The following is a 20,617-nucleotide window of genomic DNA, read 5'->3' as shown; positions in this document are numbered from 1 at the left end:
CAACTTCTTTCAGATCTTGGACCTTAATTCCATCTTAAAAATAGCCTACCATTTTAAGAATTCACTTCCAGCCAAATCAAGAAGGTAATATGTTGCATACCTGGCTTTAGAGGAGCCAGAAAGTCGTCCAACTTCCTCATCTGTTCCCTGTTCTCTTCTCTTGGCAAATCCTCCGCAATCAGAGACGCCTGCCATGCTTAAAACCTCCACTGGCATAGAGGAAGCAGCTTAGAGTCAGAGCTTCAAAAGTTTTCTCTACTGGATGCCAGATGCACGCAAAGCCAGAGTAAAGACAGAGAAACTCTTCAACAAAAGAAGTCATTAAGCAGACAGGGGTAAACTGCCAGCACAGTCAGATCTGCCTCTGATAAGCCACACTGGAGATAATATGCCCTTGGATAGCCGAGAGGCAACTGTGTGTTTTGAAGAGCGCAGCTTTTAGGAATGGTGTCCCCGAGAGCTGGCTTCCATTCCTTGCTGTCTGCAATGATCACCAGCATGGGTTCTCCTGCCGTGGGGATTTACTTGGTTTTATCAATCGCAATTAGGTGTTCTTTATCTTTGGCTTCTATTTTTGCTCCCTATCTTCATAGGGAAATTCTTTGATGTAAAGCCATAGAATTGGGCCTGTCGCCAGCAAGAGCACTTGGAGAATGAATCATTAATCCCTTGTTGCTAAATTATGTCATTCAGATGTAAGCCTGATGCGAGCCCTGCCTCTCTGAGAAAAGTTCAGTGAAGCACTTGGGGGTCTCCTTTATCTTAGGATTGGAGGAACTCTGTCAGCAGGTTGCAAGGAAGCCTTGCTCCAGCCTCTGGCACCCACAGTTCACGGGCACACAAAAACAAAAATAAAGGAAGAGAAACAAAAAACCTTCTGCCACCCTGGAACCAGTTCCAAAGACACGTCACATATGTGAATAGTTCCTCAGACTTTATCAAGCACTTTTACCTCCATTATTACATTTGGTCCTTAGAGAATCCCTGCGTGAACTTGGCATTTCCTCCCAAATAAATGTATCAATCACAATGTGGTTCACAGATTTGGTCAAGGTCAGATAACCCATTAGTGATGGCGTCTGGTTGCAAGTTGACATATTTCTGATTTAAAACCCATACCAGAGTTACTACTTAATATAATTTCCCATGTCCAGTCTCATGAGCTCATCTACCGAACTTCTGTTCCTAACTTTGTAGTGTAGAATTCTTCGAAATAATAAAATTCCACAAATGACCCTCCCCCCAAAAAATCATTCATTCCTTTTGGCCAGACTCATAGAACCACAACATCAAGGGGCGTAAGAGGTGTAAGAAGTCATGCCGTTCCTTCTGCTGGTAGGGAGCATGCTCCAGCCAGCACCTTCCATTGTCAATGACACATTGCCCTGCCCTTGTAGGTGACTTGGGAAGGGACAGGTGAGTGGGGGTCCTGTGGTTATAAGGATGACAAAGAGAATTCCTGTCACCAAGAGCATGAGCATCACTGGAATTAGGGGTGCCAGTTTAAGGTGGGAGGTGACATTAATAGGCAGAGAAGAAAGGCCAGCACATTAGGAATGTGAGATGTTCGGGGCTGGGTTAAGAATCCGGGAAGCCAAGGAGGTAAGAACAGAGTGAGCAGGTGAACAGGAGTACTAACTGCGACACAGGACTTGGGAGCCACAGCTGCTCCCATCCTCTCTCCACGGCAGCATGCTCCCTTGAGAGTCGGCCGGGACCTCAACTCAGCTGGGTAGCCAGCTCTTCCACACTGAAACTTCTCCGGTGTTGGCCCCCAATCTACCTTCCATCACTTCTGCCCATTGATACTGGCTGTGATCTTTGAAATTAAAGGGACAGACAAAATCTACTCCCTCTGCCAACAATGGCCCTTCAGCTATTTGAAGGCAAGAATTAGGTCTCCTTTGAATCTGGATGAAAATTCTGATTCTAACTGATGCATCTTCAAAGTCAATCTTCTCTGGACTTCAGTGCACACCTGAATCGTGTAGAGACCTTGTGAGAATACTGCTGCTGATTCAGTAGGTCTGGGGCAGGGCTCAAAGTTCTGCATTTCTAATAAACTCTCAAGTGATGCTCATGTTCTGGGCATTGGACTGCTTTTCTGAGATGCAAAGCTCTTGGCCGGTCTTTACCCTGGAAGTCCCATTCAAGGGGGTTGAGTCCCTAGCTGCACAGGATTCACCAGAGTGGTCTGACTCGTGCACAGCAGAGCAGCCCTGCCTTTGTTGAGTTTAAGGAATCATTGGAGAAAATTGGTGGGGATGATTGTTTGGCAACAGGGAAACAGGCAGTAGGGAGACAAAAGATGGCAACTGGACGCTATGTAAAGAGATAATATTGAAGGAGGGAGTAAGAGCCGTGCCTTAGGCACCAGGTTTCCATATGTAAGCAGGTAGCATGTTACAAGCCAGATGAGGACGCCGGGCTGGGGCTGGGAGGAGGCTGAATTCTAATCCACCATTCACTTTGGGGGAAAGAGTAGACAGCAGGAGGCAGCAGCAGCTGCTTTGAGAGAATTGGCTCACCCTTTGGGGGTGCTCAGAACTCACAAAGCACAGCTGGCTGGGGTATAAGGTTAGAGGCAGAAGTCTCCTGCCAGGGCAAGCTGAGTTCACAAGACTGTTTTGATGATCACATCCCACAGGGGACTCAAGTACAACCTTAAATCTTCTCCAGCTGGATAAATGTATCACCTGGTGGTCACCTGGTTGCCAATTCTGGTTGACGTGGACTATTCTCAGGTTGGGTCTGTGGAGGGCAGAGATGAAGAGCATTCCTGCTTCCCACTTCTCTAGACAGGAGTCACTAGTCTTTTGGCAACAGGGATTCATGCTAAGGCTGACCCTGATGAAAAGGGTGCACTTGGGGTGGGAGCAATCCAGCCACCATCTCACTTAAAGGCTTCCAGTTCTACCCTTCAAAAAAGCCTGCTTGGGTTTGGGGGCTACTAAGTCAGAAGGGCAGCTTCCTACATGGACCCAGTGCTGGCATCTGTGGAAAGCCCGTCACATGGCCAGGAGGCCCTGTAGAGACCACGCCTGATATGCTTCCCTGTAGCTGCTGCCTCAGTCTCACACCCTGCTCCACTGGGCACTTACAGTGTGAGCCTGGGGACACAGTCCTGACTCTGGCACAGGGGCAGGACCATCCACCCTCTGTCCATCAAGCCACACATGGATGCTGTCTGGTCTTTAGTACCAGGGCCATGTGCATTATCCCTGCATCACCGTGGAACACTGCTAGCACCTTCCTTTATGAACAGAGACATAATTCCACAGAGATGAGAGCAAGTCCCCTTGAAAAAGTGGAAGAGTTGGATTTGCCATGTCAAACATAAATGTGCCAGGCATATTCACATTCCTCTGTGAAAAGACTGGTGGGACCAGCCAAGCATGGCTCCTCCTAAAAACCTCCCTGTGTAGAGTCCATGACTTCAGCTCTAAGGCCTGTTGGCTGAACTCATTGAATTTGTCCAGACCACTGGGCTCTGACCTACACAGCCTCCCTCAATCCCCTGGATGTTCCTCTGTGGCCCTCAAGCATGTGCAGCTGTTGGTTCATCATCACCACTGCAGGTGCTTCTATTTAGGAACATCTTGGAATTTTTAGGGGGGGGGGGTAGATCTTCTAATACTCATCCAAGATCTTCACTTTCCTTTGGCAATGGAGCTTGCATCTACCCTGGGAGCAGCATTTGACACAATGGATCTCTCCCTCTTGGCTCTAGGATGTGGCCGTCTCCCAGGTTCACATCTTACCTGTCTGGCCAGTCCTGTCTCCTGTGCAGGTTTATCGTCCTCTGCCAACTCAGCAAATACTTCAGACCCTCAAGTCTGAAGCTCTGCTTTCCCCTTCATTGTAGAAAATTGGTGAGGATGGTTGTTTGTTACCAGGGAAGAGGCAGTAGAGAGGCAAAAGATAGCAACTGGACCCTATGTAAAGAGCTAATATTGAAGGAGGGAGTATATTTTAAGAAACCAAGAGCCATGCCTTGGGCACCAGCTTCCATATGTAGGAGTAGACAGGTAGCACCTTACAAGCTGGGTGAGGATTCTGGTCTGGACCTGGGATGAGTCTGGATTCTAAGCCACTGTTCACTTTGGGGGAAAGAGTGGCCTGAACTCCCAGGCCCTTTATTCTGCCATCATTCTTTATTCTCTCCCAGGTGACTTTATCAACCCCCATGCTTCAAATACCATCTATGTGCACGTATGATTTCACTCACTTTTACCTTCAGCTCAGATATTTTTCCAGGGCTCCAGATCTACATTTTTAACTTCCTGCTTTTCTGGAGTATCTCTCAGCCCAAATTGCCCCAAATACACACACGTCCCCCTTACAGCTATTCTTTCCCATAGTTTGTGGAATCCATAAACATCACTGTCATCCACCTTGTCAGACAAACCAGAGACTTGTGATCATCATTCTTTCTCTTTTTTCCCCCATAGCCAATCCACCAGAAAGAAATTTTTTAGCGGTATTTCTTTTAAGTAATTATCGCTTTTTTCACATCTCTCTACCATCACTTTATCACCTGAGTCTAAGCGACTGTCGCCTCCCACCTGGATTCCTGCGATGGTCTCGGCACTCGTCTGCCCAGGCCACTGTGGATCCACACTGAAGCTGGAGTCATCTGTGGGAAACACAAATCTGATCGGATTATTGCTCCATGAATGGAGCCTGGGGCCTCCTGTGTTTATTGTGGCCCGTAATGTTCCGTGTGGATGGGTTCCTGTGCCATCTCCAGCTTCCCTCTTTCATTTCTTGAGTGCACCAGGTGCCTGCCCCATTGCACAGCTTTAGACAAGGCTGCTTCTGCTGCTGCCCGTACATACTCCTCCCCTGCTCCCTCTGCCTGCTTTTAACCTGTCTTCCCTTGGAGTCCACCCTACTGACCACTTCCTCCCAGCAATGACTCATTTTCTTTTTACACCCTTTGCAAATGTCACGTGTCTCTCTGCTCAAATCCTTCACTGTGCTGAAAATTCTCTATTACTGATTCTTGGTTTCTTAACTGTATGCCCCTCTGCTAATTGTAGACTCTTTGAGGGCGTGAGCTGTGCCATTTTGCTCACCACTGTATCACCAAATGCCTGGCATTAGCATAAGTGGATGCTTGTGAACCTTTATTGAAGGAATGAAATGTGAGTTTCCTTAGACCAAGCTGATCACAGAGTTCCTACAGTAATAAGATCTTCTCTGGGGACCCTTTGCCTTTGTGTGCCAAGTCTCTAGACTTGGACTCCATAGCAGGTGCTAAGTGAAATTTAACTGTGCCAATGAGTGAGTGCTCCAGAGCCAGCCCTTCTCCAAATCTTCATAAAAAGACTGTCAGTATAGACAAAATTGTGATCTGAAGTGCTCTGCTTCCTTTATGCTTGGTACATTGTCTCCAAACCAGGACATGGGGGCTAAATAGGGTCTATTCAGAACCAGCCCCCACTTCAGAACATCAAATCAGCCCTGCTGGAGAGGTGGGTGGCTGTTCCCCCAGGAATTCTCTTGGCTATACATTGGCAGAATCTACTAGGCAGCCTTGGAATTTGATGAGTTGATCTTTCCTTTAGCTTGTGAAAAGAATAAGTAAAATCCTTCATCTATAAGTCCTACCAGGAGAAGAATCTCAGATCCTACAGACAGCTTGGTTTGGCACATAGCACCTGGGTGCTCGATAGCAAAATAATGAATGATTGAATGAATCAATGAAGCGGACAAGTGTGCTTCACTCACCTTTATATCAAAATCATGACCGTCTGTTGAGTGATGATTCTTAGGAGGAAGGTCTGTGCTAGACGCTGGCATTAGGTAGATGAATAGAATGCACCCCTGTTCTGTAAGACTCACTATTCTCACTGGGGAGACATGGCTAAGCAAGCCCCAACTTGCCTAAGTCACTACAGCTTGGAAAAGTCCTCTGAGAGAGAAAACACTTGCTACTCTTAAGCCAAAACAAAGGAACACATCAGTGTGCTAGAGGGCTGTTCTAAACCATCAATGAGGTTGGGGAATCAGAACAGTAGCTTGTGGGCAGCAGTATCCCTTAAACTCAAGACTCAGCTGAGTTCTGTAGACATATGACTTCCAGAAAAAAGAGAAAGAGAGAAAACTCAATTTAATTCCATGAGAACAAATGTGTGTGGGCAGAGACATCATCCCTTTAGCTAGACACGGAACAACCACGAACATTTAGGGAGCCCTTATTACCAGCCAGACTCTGGGCTAACGTGGGAAAACAAAGATAAATGAGGCACAATCTCTCGCCCCTGGAAAGCTTGCAGACCACAGGAGGAGACAGATGTGGAGATAGATAACTACTAATATTGGTACATTGGTGTAAGAGATATTGGGAGGTATGTGCGAAATGTTATGAAGTGTTAACGGAATTTAGAGAAGAAGAGAGAAAGAGAGCCTCTCCCAGGGGCACAGGACAGAGACAGTGTACTGTCCCGATGACAAGGGAGCTGAGGTGGATGTGGCAGAATAGCAGGAATGAGAGCATTCAGCTGCCTTGCCCAAATGTGGCACAGTGGGGAGTGGGATATGAAGGGAAGCAGAAGGCAATTCTGTTGGCATGCTGATAACCTGTAGACCACTCTTGAGCAGGGGTCCTCAAACTTTTTAAACGGGGCCAGTTCACTGTCCCTCAGACCGTTGGAGGGCTGGACTGTGGGCCCTGGGACAAGTGGGCTGCTAAGCAGGACAGGCAGCGGCAGCAAAAACACCCAGCGGGCCAGATAAATGTCCTAGGCGGGCTGCATGTGGCCCGTGGGCCGGAGTTTGAGGACGCCTGCTCCAGAGTGTTTGAAGTCAGAAGTTGCCTCTGATCCCTGGTACACAGCATGAGGAGGCTGGGCGCTGGCATTGGTTGGCTGCTCTTTTTTGCTGTGGCATACACAAAAAATGTTGTTTTAGGGATAGTGGACCTGAGCAACTCGGTAATTGAGAGTCGAATTCAAGGTTTCTGAACACTGAGGTCTAAACTTGAAAGCAGAAAACCTGTAGAAACTGACCTTGATCAGTGATGTGACTTTTAGCATGTTCCCTTGGTTTCCTCATCCTTAAAATGGGACAGTCAGTTGCGACCTTTGGAAATGTTTCAAGGATTGACCAAGTTACAACCATGAACTCAGCATAGGCTGAAGATACAGTCAGTGGCCAGTCCCCCGACTTCCTCTCCTGAGGACTGTGTCAGGGAATTAGCACCTGCTAGAACCTGTTACATTAGACTTATACGTAAAAATGGCATTAATCAAATTTAAGCATTTTTGGAACCCAATTTCCTTTAATACACTAAGTTTTTACCCCGCCATTTTTTTTAGGTAAGGAATAAAACAAAAACATTTTTAACTTTAAAAATGCAGTGATTTTAATTGTATTGCCTTAACATGAGGCTACTATTTCCACTGTTTACCTGAAAGAATAAAACAGGGTTGGGGAATAATTCCGTGAACCCCCAAATTGAACTGTAGTTCAAATGGTATAATCCTACAGATGAAGCAATAAGAGATAAAAAAAATTCTCCATTTGATCTCACTGGTGGGAAATGATGCTCCGAGGGTAAGACCTTGGGCAACTTATTTAATTTCTCTGCATGTCGGTTTCTTCATCTGCAAAAGGATCTAATGACAATCTCAACCTCAAAAGGATTAATCCTCAAAAGGTATTAAATGGAAACGGTTCATATAATGCTCTTAGCACAGTGCCTGGCTCATAGCTAGCCCTCACTAAGAGGGAGCCGTAGTCATTATGTTTCTTGGCTCGTCACATGCGTGACCCTTTTCAACATTTCTCCCTTTCTCTGTTCCCCCCCAAGGTGCCTCCACCCAGAATTCTAACACCGTGGAGCCAGAGAAGCAGGTGGACAACACCGTGAAGATGGCTGGCGTGATCGCGGGCCTCCTCATGTTCATCATCATTCTCCTGGGCGTGATGCTCACCATCAAAAGGAGGTGAGTCTCTGCCGCTGCCCCAAAGACTCTGCTGACCCCGGGGGGGCCCTAACACTGCCTTGTGGCCATGTTGTTACTCTGTGGATCACTGTCCTGCCAGGACCTTCTGATTTGGTTGCTGTGTTCCTGAAATGCTTGAAAATACTGTAGCTTATCATGTTGGTATCTGAAGGATGTGTGCTGCCTGGTCATCAAGTGGCCCTGAGATGGCCGGTTTCTAAAGGGCCAGTGATCTCTCCAGCTGGGCCACCTTGATGGGCAATGGATTCTGTGTATCATGAAGTGAGTCTTCTGCTGTGGTCAGTCCCATCATCAAGATGGCCGGGGAGCCCCAGGGACGTGGAGAGCCCAGTTGCAGGGAGGGAGTGCTTTGTTCTTTTCACCTCCATTCAGCCCTGATTTCCATCGGCCAAGTAACAGCCTCCCAAGCTGCTCACTGCATGAGAGAAAAAGCCCATAATGGTTTAAGGGTCCCCAGGGACTGTCCTGCTCCAGGCTCCTTCTGACTCCATGCCCTACAAAATCTTCCCAGCTGGGTCATTGCTGCTTGTCACCTGGCTACCTCTGGCCAACTAACATGTGGGGGGGTTGCCAGTTAGGTTGCTCATGAAAGGAAGGGTACAGACTCCTACACTGGCACTTACTACACCAGCTCTTCTGCTTATGAGATGTTCACAGGCTTAAGGACAGCACACGGGAACTACGGAGTGTGAAAGGAAACACAAAGACCTTCAGGGACACTGGTTATTCCTCTAAAGGGGAGTCCTACTGACTGCCTCTCCTTAGACCCTGTCTGCCACCGTGTTACCAGGCCAACTTCCTACCTGTGCGTCTTCCTGATCCCAATACCAGGGCCCCAACCTTGACTCTTCCTCCCCACTCCCCCATCCAGAGCAAACAAAGCATTTACCCATATTATAATATGTGCTATAATGTACTCTACCCCCAGTGAAAGGGACCCCCTACCCTACTAACCAAACTAATATCTCAGCCTGAAGCTCTGGGTTTGGTTATGCACAGAGTTCAGGGTAACCCCAAGAACTAGGGCCAGGGACTTGCTTCCATCTGAAGAAGAAAAAAAATGCACATGAAACTTGCTCCCCTGCCCAGAACAAAGGGACAGAATTCCCCCAAGACTAGTTGCAGCTTCCGCCTTAGAAGCCACATGAATATAAATGCAGAAAATAAAATTTTAAAAAAGCACTGTCCCCATTTCCAGTCACCAAGGATTCAGAGATATGGGGGTTCTTCCTACACAGGCAGTCGGCCTTCTCTTAGCCATGTAGGCACCACAAAGTCCCTCTGTCTTTCTCTCACTAGTCTGTTTTAAATCTGTTTGGAGCCTGTCCTCCCTCCAGCCAGGGCAGCTTGTGGGCAGACATCCTTTCTCGACATCTTTGGTCTAACAGGATCACGGCTTGCCTCTACTCCCAGCAGAATGGCCTAAGCGTTAAGGTTTTTGTGCAGCTGTTGCTTTTCTGGTTGGAGAGACCCAGGGAGAAGAGAAGGTGCTGTATTAATATGGGGGGGTGAAGAGTCCTCAAAGGATTAAGGACAGCCCAGTGTTGTCATATCACTGTCATCATCAACAAAACGTGGCATATTATATGCCTCAGTGACTAGGCACCTCCTAGCTCATGAGGCAGATCTCTCCAGGTCTGGTAAGCACCTTGCACGTGGAAGGTCGTTGACGTGTTACTTTCAAAGCGTTAGAGGCAGAGGTGTGTTTGGGATTGTCTACCTGGGAAAAAAGTATCCAACTTAATGGAATTGAATATCTCTTTGATAGACGTGAAATTTTCTCATTCTTTGCCACTGATTTGTAAGTCAGATATACGCTTCCAATTTTGCTCTTTCTAAAGCCTGGCTTAACCCACGTCACCATCGTCTGTGAGCCTGGGAAGAAATTTCACTTCTCTCTCGGCAGCTATTTCTGAAATGTGTGACTTTGGGGGAGGGAGGAAAGGGCTTTGTGTTTCCAGGGTGGGAGCAACTGTGAAGTGAGTCCTTTGTGTCATTTTAACCTGCTCTGAGGATCTTCATCATCTCTCCAGTCTATCAGAACGGTCCATCAGACCCGAGCCACAGGCAGCATCGTCTGACCACCACAGAGGGAGAACTCAGGCGTTACTGTGGTGTTGGGAGGAGGATGCCAATCAGCATGTACCCAGACAGTATCTGCTGGAGAAAATAGGACAGATTACTGACTTAGTTGATATAAATAATGTATAGAAGGGTGGAGAGGAAAGGGAAAGGTGGGGAGCAAAAGAATTAAACCAGCAGTTCTCAACCTGTGGGTCACGACCCACAGGACTTGTATTAAAGGGCTGCAGCATTAGGAAGGTTGAGAACCACAGGATTCAACATAAGCCTGCACCCTTTCCACTAATCTACAATGTCTTCCTGTGTCAAAGGACAGCAAAAGAGGTGGTAAAACCCTTCACCTCTGAAGATCCCAACCCCATATAGAAATATGGGTAAACGTTATTGATCAATAGAGTCTATTGCTAACTTCCTCCTGGCCAGAGTGCTGTCTGTGTCTACTTAACAGGAAGAAGTACTAAAGTAAATAAACTCCCAAGTAATAGCCTAATCATCACAGCTCAGATCTTAGTGTCAGCAGTGCCCCATTATCGCCTACAGTTCTGGACGCTCGAGTTCTCAGACGTCAAACACCTGCCACCCCCCAGCCCGAGCTTGCCTGGGTCTTCTCCATGCCCTCCTCATGCAGGGCACAGTTGCTTTCAATTTTTATTCTCCTCCTAATTGATTCAGTGGACTCAAAGACTCCCTAAAGCTACAGCCACAAAGGCTTCCAGTAAACATTAGAAGAGATCTCCAGTTTCTCACTCAAAGGATTCACCATCATTGGCCTGGGGGCTTCCTTGCCACTCTGAAAAGAGAGTCCCTTCCTCTCAAGGGTTTATTCTGTGACATAGAACTAGAAAGAAGGAAGAGAATGGGCTTGAGAGACAAGGGTGAGGGGAGGGGGCTTAAGGAAGACGCTAAGTTAACTTACATTCAAAGAACTGGAGGGGGGGAGGAAGAAAGAGAAAGGGGAAGAGAGAAAAAAGAGACAGGAAGAGAGAAAAATATCAATAAGGCCTGAGAGATGTTTGTTGCTGCTGCTTGGTTTTGCTTTGTAATGGGGGCGGGGGGGGGGGGTCCTTGAAAAATGAGAGGCAGGAAGAGATATGGGATGTTAGGGGGTGATTCATTTGGGATTCTCATATAGTTTGGAAGTGATGCAAGGAAAAGTTAAGATTCTTTTGTATTCCTCTTGGCTGGTTAGACTGGGCATCTTTGAACATGGAACCATACAGAACCAGGCTACATAAAGATACACAGGATGACGTGAGCATTGTAGGAAGGGACAAGAAGAAGGAGCCCCCACTGACGGAGTTAGTTACCAGGTGCTTTTAGCCTCATTCACTATCAAATATCCTTGCTTAGACAATGACTCTGTCTTTTTGCCCTGGATCTAGTGTTCACAGCTAGACCTCAGAATGTTCTAGAATGGATATCACGTGCCATTATGTCATAAAACATACCTCCCTTTTATGAGCACTGTGTCGACTCCTGAGGTAGAGGAGGGACCCCTGTCACTGACTGAAGCACAGCAGTCCTGGTCATCGTCATCCCTTGCCTCCTCCCTTAGAATAGTTGGTCATCCCTCCCCCCAGAAAAGGGGCAATCGAATTGCAAGACAGCCTCTCTGGTTCCTCAGTTGTGCACCTTCAGTGAAAATTAAGGAGGAAAGCTTAAGTCTCAGAGCCTAAACCAGTACGTCCTAATGGTTGAAGGTGTTGGTGGTATGTGGAGATATATGCATATGCCTACATGTGGCATATAGTTCAATTTTATGCCTTAGGACACACTTCCTGGGAGCTGAGCATGCTCCCCCAAAGATTTAGGCACAGCCATGCACTTTTGCACAAGGCAGCCGCAGAGCTATGTTACACAGGTTGGCAGAGCTGCACCCCAGGACCTACAATGTCTGGGTCCTACATTGGCCTCTCTATCCCTTCTTCTCAAATGAGAACTAGGCAACCTGCAGAGAAATATTTTCAAAGTCAGTACCATGCGTGATTCTCGCCACTAGAAATAGCTATCTCCTCCCTTCCTCCCCCCACCCAACTCCACCTGATCCAACTTGAATGTTCTATGAACCACGCCTAGTCTGTCTAGATGGCAATTTTCCAAGGATGTAAGTGGGGTGTCTTGCGTTTGGGAGATGGGTGTCTACTCTAAGATATATATACATCTCTGGCTGTGCATTGATCCTCTGGTTCGTATCTGTCCTCCAGTCACTCTCAGCCGAGGAAATGCAGACAAATTATAGCTGTGGGCTGGGAATCGAGAAAACTGGATCCAAATCGTCACTGTCCTATTTAACCTTAGAGAAGTAATTTGACACATCTCAGCCTCTGCTTTCCTATCTCTAAGATGTAGCCACTTTTAAAGTGCCATTCTGAAGATCAGATGAGCTACGATTGGAATAAGTTCTGTTCCCTGTACCTGCCTAAGGAATTACAATGCACGGTATCTATAGGGACATTCACCTCGCGTGACCAGCAGCTGTACCGAGCCGGCTTCCAACGCCTCGCTAATATTAACAGCAATGTTGCATTAAATACCTACACAGTGATCTCATTTGTTCATTTTCCATTTAAACTGCTGCCATATTCATTTAATCCTCCTAAGAATCATGGTAGGGTAGGTCGGAGAAGAGGAAAATGAAGTTTAAAAAGTTACGTGAGTTGGCCAAGGTCTTGGGCAGAGTTAAAATGCAAACCCAGATTCTGTGACTCCAGAGCCCCTGCTGGTAACTTCTCCTCTGTCGGTCTGTAGAGACCGGTAGGAAATAAGCAAATCCTGGACTAGGAAGCAGGTGACCCAAACTCGGGTACTGCATTTCCTCTCTGGGCTTGTTGCTTGGATTTCACTACACTCTCCCTTTCACACACGCTGTTTCTCTTAAGGAAATGTCCTGACATTTCCCTTCACCCGCAACGTTCCCATCACTCTGCAATCCTCAGCCTCAAAACATTCCAAGCTGGACTCCCAGGTTGAGTGTTACCCCTCTATGAAGCCTTCCCAGCAGGTGCCCCGGGGCCCCGTGGCATTCCTCTGCACACAGCCACGGTGCAATTTGCACACATCTTCATTTTGGTCTCACCACCCAGTGTTTGCGGTTTCCTGAAGATGGAAATGGCCGTGAGGGACAGGCCTTTAGTCTTTTCTCACCACAGCTCCACTGCCCTGTGTCATCTGCCCAGGACGTCTACCTGGAAAACCCCTCAGGTGTTTCATAGATGAGGTCAATATCGTTACCTGCTCTCCGACCTGTTTCCAATCTTTTGTCCCCATCTCACGGACAAGCAGTATACTACCTCCCATCCCGGCAGCCAGACAGGTGGGATTCCAGCATCCCAAGCTCCTCTAACCTACATCTTTACATTCTCTTGGTCGCATCCCCTCTCACTCTACTCCTCTTCCTTGGGGGCAGGCCTCTGTACCTCTTGCACGAGTTTCCTCACAGGGCTTCTTGACTTCACCCCACCTCTGCAACCCACCTTCCACACTGTAGCCAGAATAAGGTTTCAAAAATGAAACTTGTACTCCCGAACCTGCTGTCTAAAATCCTTCTGTGTCCCTTCCTCCCCTATCACAATGGCTCAGCAGGGGGTGGAAGTGAAGGAAGAAACACATGTCTGAGTCATCTGGGGGCCTCTGTCAAGCTGGGTTGTCCCTCTGTCCTCAGGGATCCTGGCAGATCTCCTAACGTCTCACCCCAACTTTTATAGTTTCTCTTCATCCGATGCCTGTGTTCCTGAGCTCCATGTGACCAGAGACTATTCATGTTGAAGGTTCGATTCAAAAGCCATCTTCTCCACGAACCCTTCCTGACCTCCAGGTCAGACCCAGCCTCTGCACCATCTGGATCCCCTCCGCGAGGATCCATGGTGTGTTCTGCCTGATCTTTGTCATTTGTATTCACATCCTGTGTCCTCCGCTGGACCATCAGCTGTCTATTCTGATTCATCCTTATCACAAATGTGCCTTGCAAATCCTGGGAATTCCCTGCAAGCGTGTTGAATGGGAGAACCCAGTGAAATCAGAGCAGATGGTTCCAGGATCAACACCCTATCTGTTGTACAAGAGAGCTTCATTCAGAGCACAGGCCCGGACATCAACCTGGAGCATCGACGGTGCACCAAGTCTGGTGGTGGTGAGGCAGCAGGGCTGGGGGGCAGCGTATGGAAGACGTGCTGTGGCCTGGGCCTTTATAGAACCCCTTGTCTAGCCAGGAAGGAAGAAAAACAAAACAGTGAGGCAATTGGAAAAGCCGACTACCAGATGAGCAGGAAGAAGCAGGGCTTGTTACAAGATTATGCTACAGATCACAAACACACGGAGTTGAAGGAAATAGCCTAAGATGATAAGCAGCAGAGCTGGGTCTCCATACGTGGGAATCTGGTGGTGGAGTCCACACTCTGAAACACCATGGAACCCGGATCAAATATTAAAAAGGACCTGCCAAGATGCTAAATTGTGTGGCCTAATTGTGAGTGATTTCTTGAGGTGGGATAAAGGCCCGTCATCTTTTGTCCACCCCATTCTACATTTCACGGGATCACAGCCTGAAAAGCGACTCTTTCTCCTGTGTGCACTCACGTGGGCAGCCGCCAACACCAGAAACTTGGGCGTCCTCTTCAACGGGCCCACCTTCAATCTCCTGTTGATTTTATCTCTTAACCACCTTCCACATGCAACGCTTCTCCATCCCCACCACCACTGTGAAGAGGGGGCCCCCAACATTGCTTGTCTTAGCCCTGGGGCGAATGGACTCCTGGCCCCCACTCCCCCTCCCCCCGACTCTCTCCTCACCTGCCTGCCAGAATTGCCCATTTAGAACACACATTTGGCTACGTGCCTTCTTGGGTTTTCCCTATGGCCTGTAGGACTGAGACCAAGCTCCTTAAGTTCCCAAAGCACTTTGAGCATTTCACATTTCTGCCTTGCTAACCCACTTGCTCAGGCCACACACAGTTACACCTGTCTAAAATTACCTCCCCCTCCTCCGTCGGGCTTCACTTTGACTTTGCAAGTCAAGCATAAAGGGTTCTGGGCCATCTTGCCTGCTTTGCCTCCCCACTTCTGTCCCAGCTGTGACCCCCATGGTTCCCTGTGTTACTACATAACATCATTTATCATTCCATAAGACAATATAGTGTACTGGTTATTAACACAGGCTAAGTTAGACAGCCTGGATTCTCATCCCAGCCATGCCACTTAATAGCTGTGTGGTCTTGGGAAAGTTGCTTAACCTCTCTGAGCTTCACATTTCTCATCTGTAAAATGAAGGTAATATCATCTTATAGGGTCATCATGAGAATTAAATAAAATAGCCCACATAATGTACTTTGATAGTACCTGGGACATAAGTGATCTCTCACTGTTTAAGTGGTAGCTATTATTATCGCCTGTCTTATACTTTTCTTGCCCGGCCCTTTTACCAGATAGATGGGATCAAGATCTTATTTTTTTTATATCTCTAGTTGAGAGTGAAAAGTATAGAGTAGGATTTTGATAAATTTTGGCTAAATTAAAGATGGAGAATGGAGAGATGGATAAATGGATGGATGGATGAGAGAGTGGGTTTATGGGCTAGATAGATATAGGTGCACAGATGGCTTGTTAAGTGGCTGGCTGGCTGGGTGAGGGAGTGAGTTCATGAGATAGATGGAGGGGTCAGTGGTCTCATGGGTAGTTAGCTAGACAACTACTACCTGTTCAACTTAGTCTTATTTAAATAGGATGGAACAAAGGAAAACTGAATCTGGAGCCAATCTTACCAGCCAACTGAAAAGAAGGTTCTGCAGTATGTGATTTATGAAGTTTGAGGTTATTTTCTTTTCTTTTTTTTTCTAAGCACAACTGTCTCCCTGCTCAGGACTTTTGGTTTCAGGCAATCTGTTCCTTACAATATCACTCTACCCTTGTAGATTTGGACCTTCAGTAAATCTTCTTCAAGGCTCAGAAAAAACTCAAAGAGAACCTGTTTTGGTCATGGGGTAAAGATCTGTGACACTTGCCCTGGAAGACTTTACAATTTAATCAGGAAAGGATAATTAACTGGAGTTGGTCAGTCGTCATTATTCTGCAGCTGCCAGGGAAGGCACTGGCTTTTGGTGACATCTTGGATAACTCAGAGAAGCTACTTGAAAGAGGTGGTGTGTGGTGTGAAGGCAAAGAAGGCTGCAGGCTGTCTTGAGGACGTGGCTCAGGAGAAGTGATTGCTGCAGGGTGAGAGCAGAAAAACTAGAGAGTCCAGAATGCTGAGTGTAGACTGCCCCCAGGAGCAGGTGGTAGCTACCAGTGAGGTCATGTGGCTCAGGATGGAGGCTGCACAGTGGGTCCAAAGATACATGAAACCTTTGACCTAGCGAGGAGCGACTTCTTAGAACCTCAGATTCCTCAACTAAGAGGAGAATAATGATGTCGGCTCCACAAGGCCATGGAGGGAATTAAAAGAGATTAGGTACATGTCCTCTCATGCCTCACCGCATCACTCAGGTGCACCTGCTTCCTCCTTCCTAGAAGGCAGTGCAGGCCGGTGTTCTAGAGCCTTGCTGCTGTCAAACCCACTTATTAGCTGTGTGATCTTAGGCAAGTTGCTTCACCTCCTTTGCCTCGGTTTCTTCATCTGTGAAAGGGAAGTGACAATAATACCTATCTTTTAGGGCAATTGTGAAGAATAAACAATTACTGTAGGAGGAGAGCCGAGAACCAGGCCTGGCACATAGGTGCTGTGTACCTATCTTTATGATTCCTAAAGACGTGAACACTTTGTTCCTGGTGACCAGCACAAGAAACAGTAAGGCACGAGGTAGGGACGCAAACCACCCTTTTTATTGAGCCCTGCTGTATTTCAGGTGTTTCGATCAATATAATCTAATATTAATTTAGATGAATGTGATGTACATAAAGTACTTTATAATATATAACATACCTATTTTTAACATAACGTAGATGAATACAATCTACTGTTGATCCCCACACCGATTCTTGGGAGTAGGTAATTATTGCCCCTAAACTTGAGATGGAGAAGTGGGGACTCAGGGCTGTTTGCTGACTTTCTCAAGGCCATGCAGTTACTGATCAGTGAGATGCTGTGGCTTATCATACTTCCTGCCCTGATGGTGTTTGAGCTGTCAGCCATCTATACCCTCTACCTTGGTGCCAGGATCAGGAAGCAAGGCCCAAAGGAAGAAATTCACTCACCTGAAGTACCACAATGAGCAAGTGAAATATCTGGGGTTAGAGTGCTGGCCTCTTGGTTCTCAGCCTAGTTTTCTTGACACCTTGAAGAACACAGGTGTCCATAAGTCTCTTCAAATGGATTCTGGGCCTTCTGTCCTGAGGAATCACATCTCTAGGCACTGAATGGGCCAGCAATGACACAGAGGAGCAATGTCCTTACAGTGCTGGTGAAAGGGATTTGGTGACTTACTGTGGGATCTTCGGTCCCCACTCATCATGGTTTCCAATTCTTACCTCTCTTCCCTCAGAGAGGGCCACTGTCCTTTTAGTCTGGGATACTGAATGGTTTATTCCGTGGCCAGATCTTGCATCACTGTGGCCCCTTCCCCCCAACTTGTCCTCCTAAATGGTGCAGGTCTTTCCTGCCACTGAATTCTCATCTCTCAGATTCACTTTTCTTCCCGGGCTGTAGGGTTGGACTTTGCCAACAGAGGAGAGAAGGTCTCGAGATAGCCCTGGCCTGGGGACTCTGGCTACTTCCTTCTTGAGAGGGGGAAACTGGGGCCTCTGAAAATGTACCCCCCACCATGGTTCTATAAAACAGGATAGTTCAAGAGAGAAGGAAACCATTCTTATCAGATGGATATTTGGGGATCTGAATGACCCAGCAATTTTTCTCAATCCACAAATGTATCACTTATTGTCAGTGTAACTAAATTTGATGTAAAATTTAAAAAAAAATCCTATTTATTTTCTTGCAACCCAAATTCTAACAAAGGGAATATCATGGACTTATTTGAGTTTTTGGTTTGCTCAGAGGCCAAGAGTTAGTAGAGACCTTAGAAAGAGATTAAAGGCAGAGCTCTCTTTTGGAGAGTAGAATTCTTCACCATGTGAAATCTAAATGAAACTCTAATTTATAAAATTGATAAAAATGGAGATGCCTGGCTTTGGCGGATGGTGGGGGATCAGCGGCCCCAGCTGCACAGCACTCCTTCTTCATTCCAAAGCAGTTGCCTTACTGACCTGCAGGGTCCTGGGGACACAGTTTGGAAACTGAGGATCTAGTTCAGCCCACCGAAGAACAGATGCAGAAATGAAGGCACAGAGAGTTTATTCAAGGCAGAGTCCGTTCATATCTAAGTTTGATATTCCTCCCTCTCAGAACATTGCTCTTACGTGATAAGGTTGGATTTTGTTCTGTTTGTCCACTGCTGTGTAACCAACTCCTCCCAGAATCTAAGGGCTAAACAACAGCAATTATTTATTTTGCCCATAAGTCTTACTTTAGACAGGGCTTAAAGGGAATGACTTGTTTCTGTTCATGATGTTAAGGGTCTCAGCTGGGATGAGTTGGGTAGCTGGGGCTAGAATGTCTGGTGGCTGGCGGGATGTCCCCTTCTCTTCACGTGGTCTCAGGGACATGCCATGTGATCTCTATAGCATGGTGGCCTTGGGAAAGAGGAACTTCTTACATGGAGACTCAGGGTTCCAACAAAGTGTTCTAGACAGAGCGGCAAGGCTTCTTTTTTGCCTGGCTTGGAAAGTTCTAGAACATAGCACCTGTTACCTTCAATCAATCACACAGGGCTAGCCCTGATTTGGTGTGGGAAGGCTCTACCCAATGTCCCGTGCACCTGGAAGTGTGGGTCATTGGGAGCCATCTCGAGTCCTGCCATGTGAATTCCTTGCTTTTAGCATGACCCTACAGAATAGATTCTGATGTGATTTCATTTGAAATAGAGAAGACAGAAGGCGTTATAGTGGTGTTGCTTAGATCACGGGAACACTGTCATGTGGGAAAAAAGTAGACTGGTCCTAGGAGGCCACAGACCAAAAAAAAAAAAAAACCCATAATTACAAGGAAGCTAGTTTTGGTTGACCACAAGGAGGAACTTTCCAACAATGAAAACAGCCAACGTGACACTTGTCTTCCTCTGTGTGAGATAATGAGTTTCCCTACGTGTAGGAGAGGTTTCTCTCACTTCTTCACCCACTGAACATACCAATTCTCAAGGAAGACATTGAGACTTGCTTGTAGAGGGATTTGCATCTCCTTGAACTTAGGGATGCTAAAATAATATATGCATTTCTAAGAATCAAGATTTCACAAAAATCTAATTCTTGTTTGTTTGTCTTTTCTTTTTCCCCCTTTTTGGACATTTCCTTCATCTGACTGCCCATCAATATATAGAAGAAATGCTTATTCCTACTCCTATTACTTGTAAGTATCGAGCCGGTGTTGACTCTGCTTCGTGCCCTATGAGGGAACCTGTAGCATGCATTTCCTGTGCCGACCAAGTGTCTGTTGGTTTCTTGTATTCACTTCTGTCTAAGTCGTCTGTCGCCCTAGAGATTTTATTTTACATAGATGTGTTTCATTTGAAAATGCACTGTCATGGTTCCAGTCAATTATGTTTCTGCCATCTTAGATTCCCGCGCTCCCCCCCCCCATTTTTTTTGAGCTATGAAGGGCTTTTTCACCTTCAAGAATGTCATTTTCTAGTTAGGAATCCCTGAATTCCAACAAGAGGGAGATACAGTCCTCCCACAGGACTTACATACAGAAGACAGAATCACAGATCTCAGCAGTTTCTGAGTTCGCTTGTGTCTTGTAGACAGTAGCTAGCCCTAGGGGCTCAAAGGTGAGAAAGGAATTCATTGGCTGTTTCTGCTATTTCAGAAAGTCTGTGGGTATCATGACTTTATCTAGAACCCACCTCACAGGTGACAGAAACATCCCATGTCTTTGCTTTGGGCTGGAATTATCCGTTTGGTGTGTAGCATTAGTTATCTCACATTCTCAGTGCGTTTTGTCGGGAATTATAAATGTCTGTTTTCCTATCTCTCTCTTTTTTTTCTCTTTTTTTTTGGCACTTGCTAAATAAAGGTGATTTTTTAATTAGTAAAACAGAGATTCTTAAAACATGAAGGTAAAAAAGAAAAACTCCATACAGTAATTTTTGGTGATTAAAAAAAATCAGAGAACTACTGAAGTCATCCCTGTTCCGAATATGCATTTTCTATTTGGGGAAATTGAGGGCCAGAGGGGAACATGAACTCATCATACATTCAACTCACAAAAGAGTGGGATTAAGCTCAGGATGCCCCAAGCCTGGTAAAGTGCATTACCCAACACTCCATGTCTCTCCTCAGCCCTGCTAAACCCAGCCTTATGAGACAGGCCGTGCCTATCAACAATTACCTGCTGAAGCCTTCATATATGAAGATAGGGCCAGCAGAAGGCTGTCCCCTCATTCTGACCCTATTGGGTCTGTGGGTCTGAAGGTCTGTAGGATTGGATTAGTACCAATATGTAGGAGCAAATGAACCCCCATAACCACCAATGCCGAAAGTACCAGAGAACTGACATCATTTGTTTATTTATTAATTCATTC

The 20,617-nt window shown here is 46.5% G+C and overlaps 1 protein-coding gene across 1 annotated transcript in view; it reads left to right on the top strand.

Moving 5' to 3' along the window:
* The window catches only part of PTPRT (protein tyrosine phosphatase, receptor type T), a 762,820-nt gene that overhangs the window by 600,629 nt on the left and 141,574 nt on the right, over positions 1-20,617 (top strand). The window contains exon 13 of the mRNA XM_012803799.1: positions 7,817-7,952. Coding sequence (XP_012659253.1) covers positions 7,817-7,952 — 136 coding nt within the window. The remainder of the gene's footprint in view (positions 1-7,816; positions 7,953-20,617) is intronic.

The sequence above is a fragment of the Otolemur garnettii genome, unplaced genomic scaffold, assembly GCF_000181295.1.
Source record: "Otolemur garnettii isolate 467f Iridium unplaced genomic scaffold, OtoGar3 scaffold00023, whole genome shotgun sequence".
Taxonomy (NCBI): Eukaryota; Metazoa; Chordata; class Mammalia; order Primates; family Galagidae; genus Otolemur; species Otolemur garnettii.
This window is presented reverse-complemented; position numbering and strand designations above follow the sequence as displayed.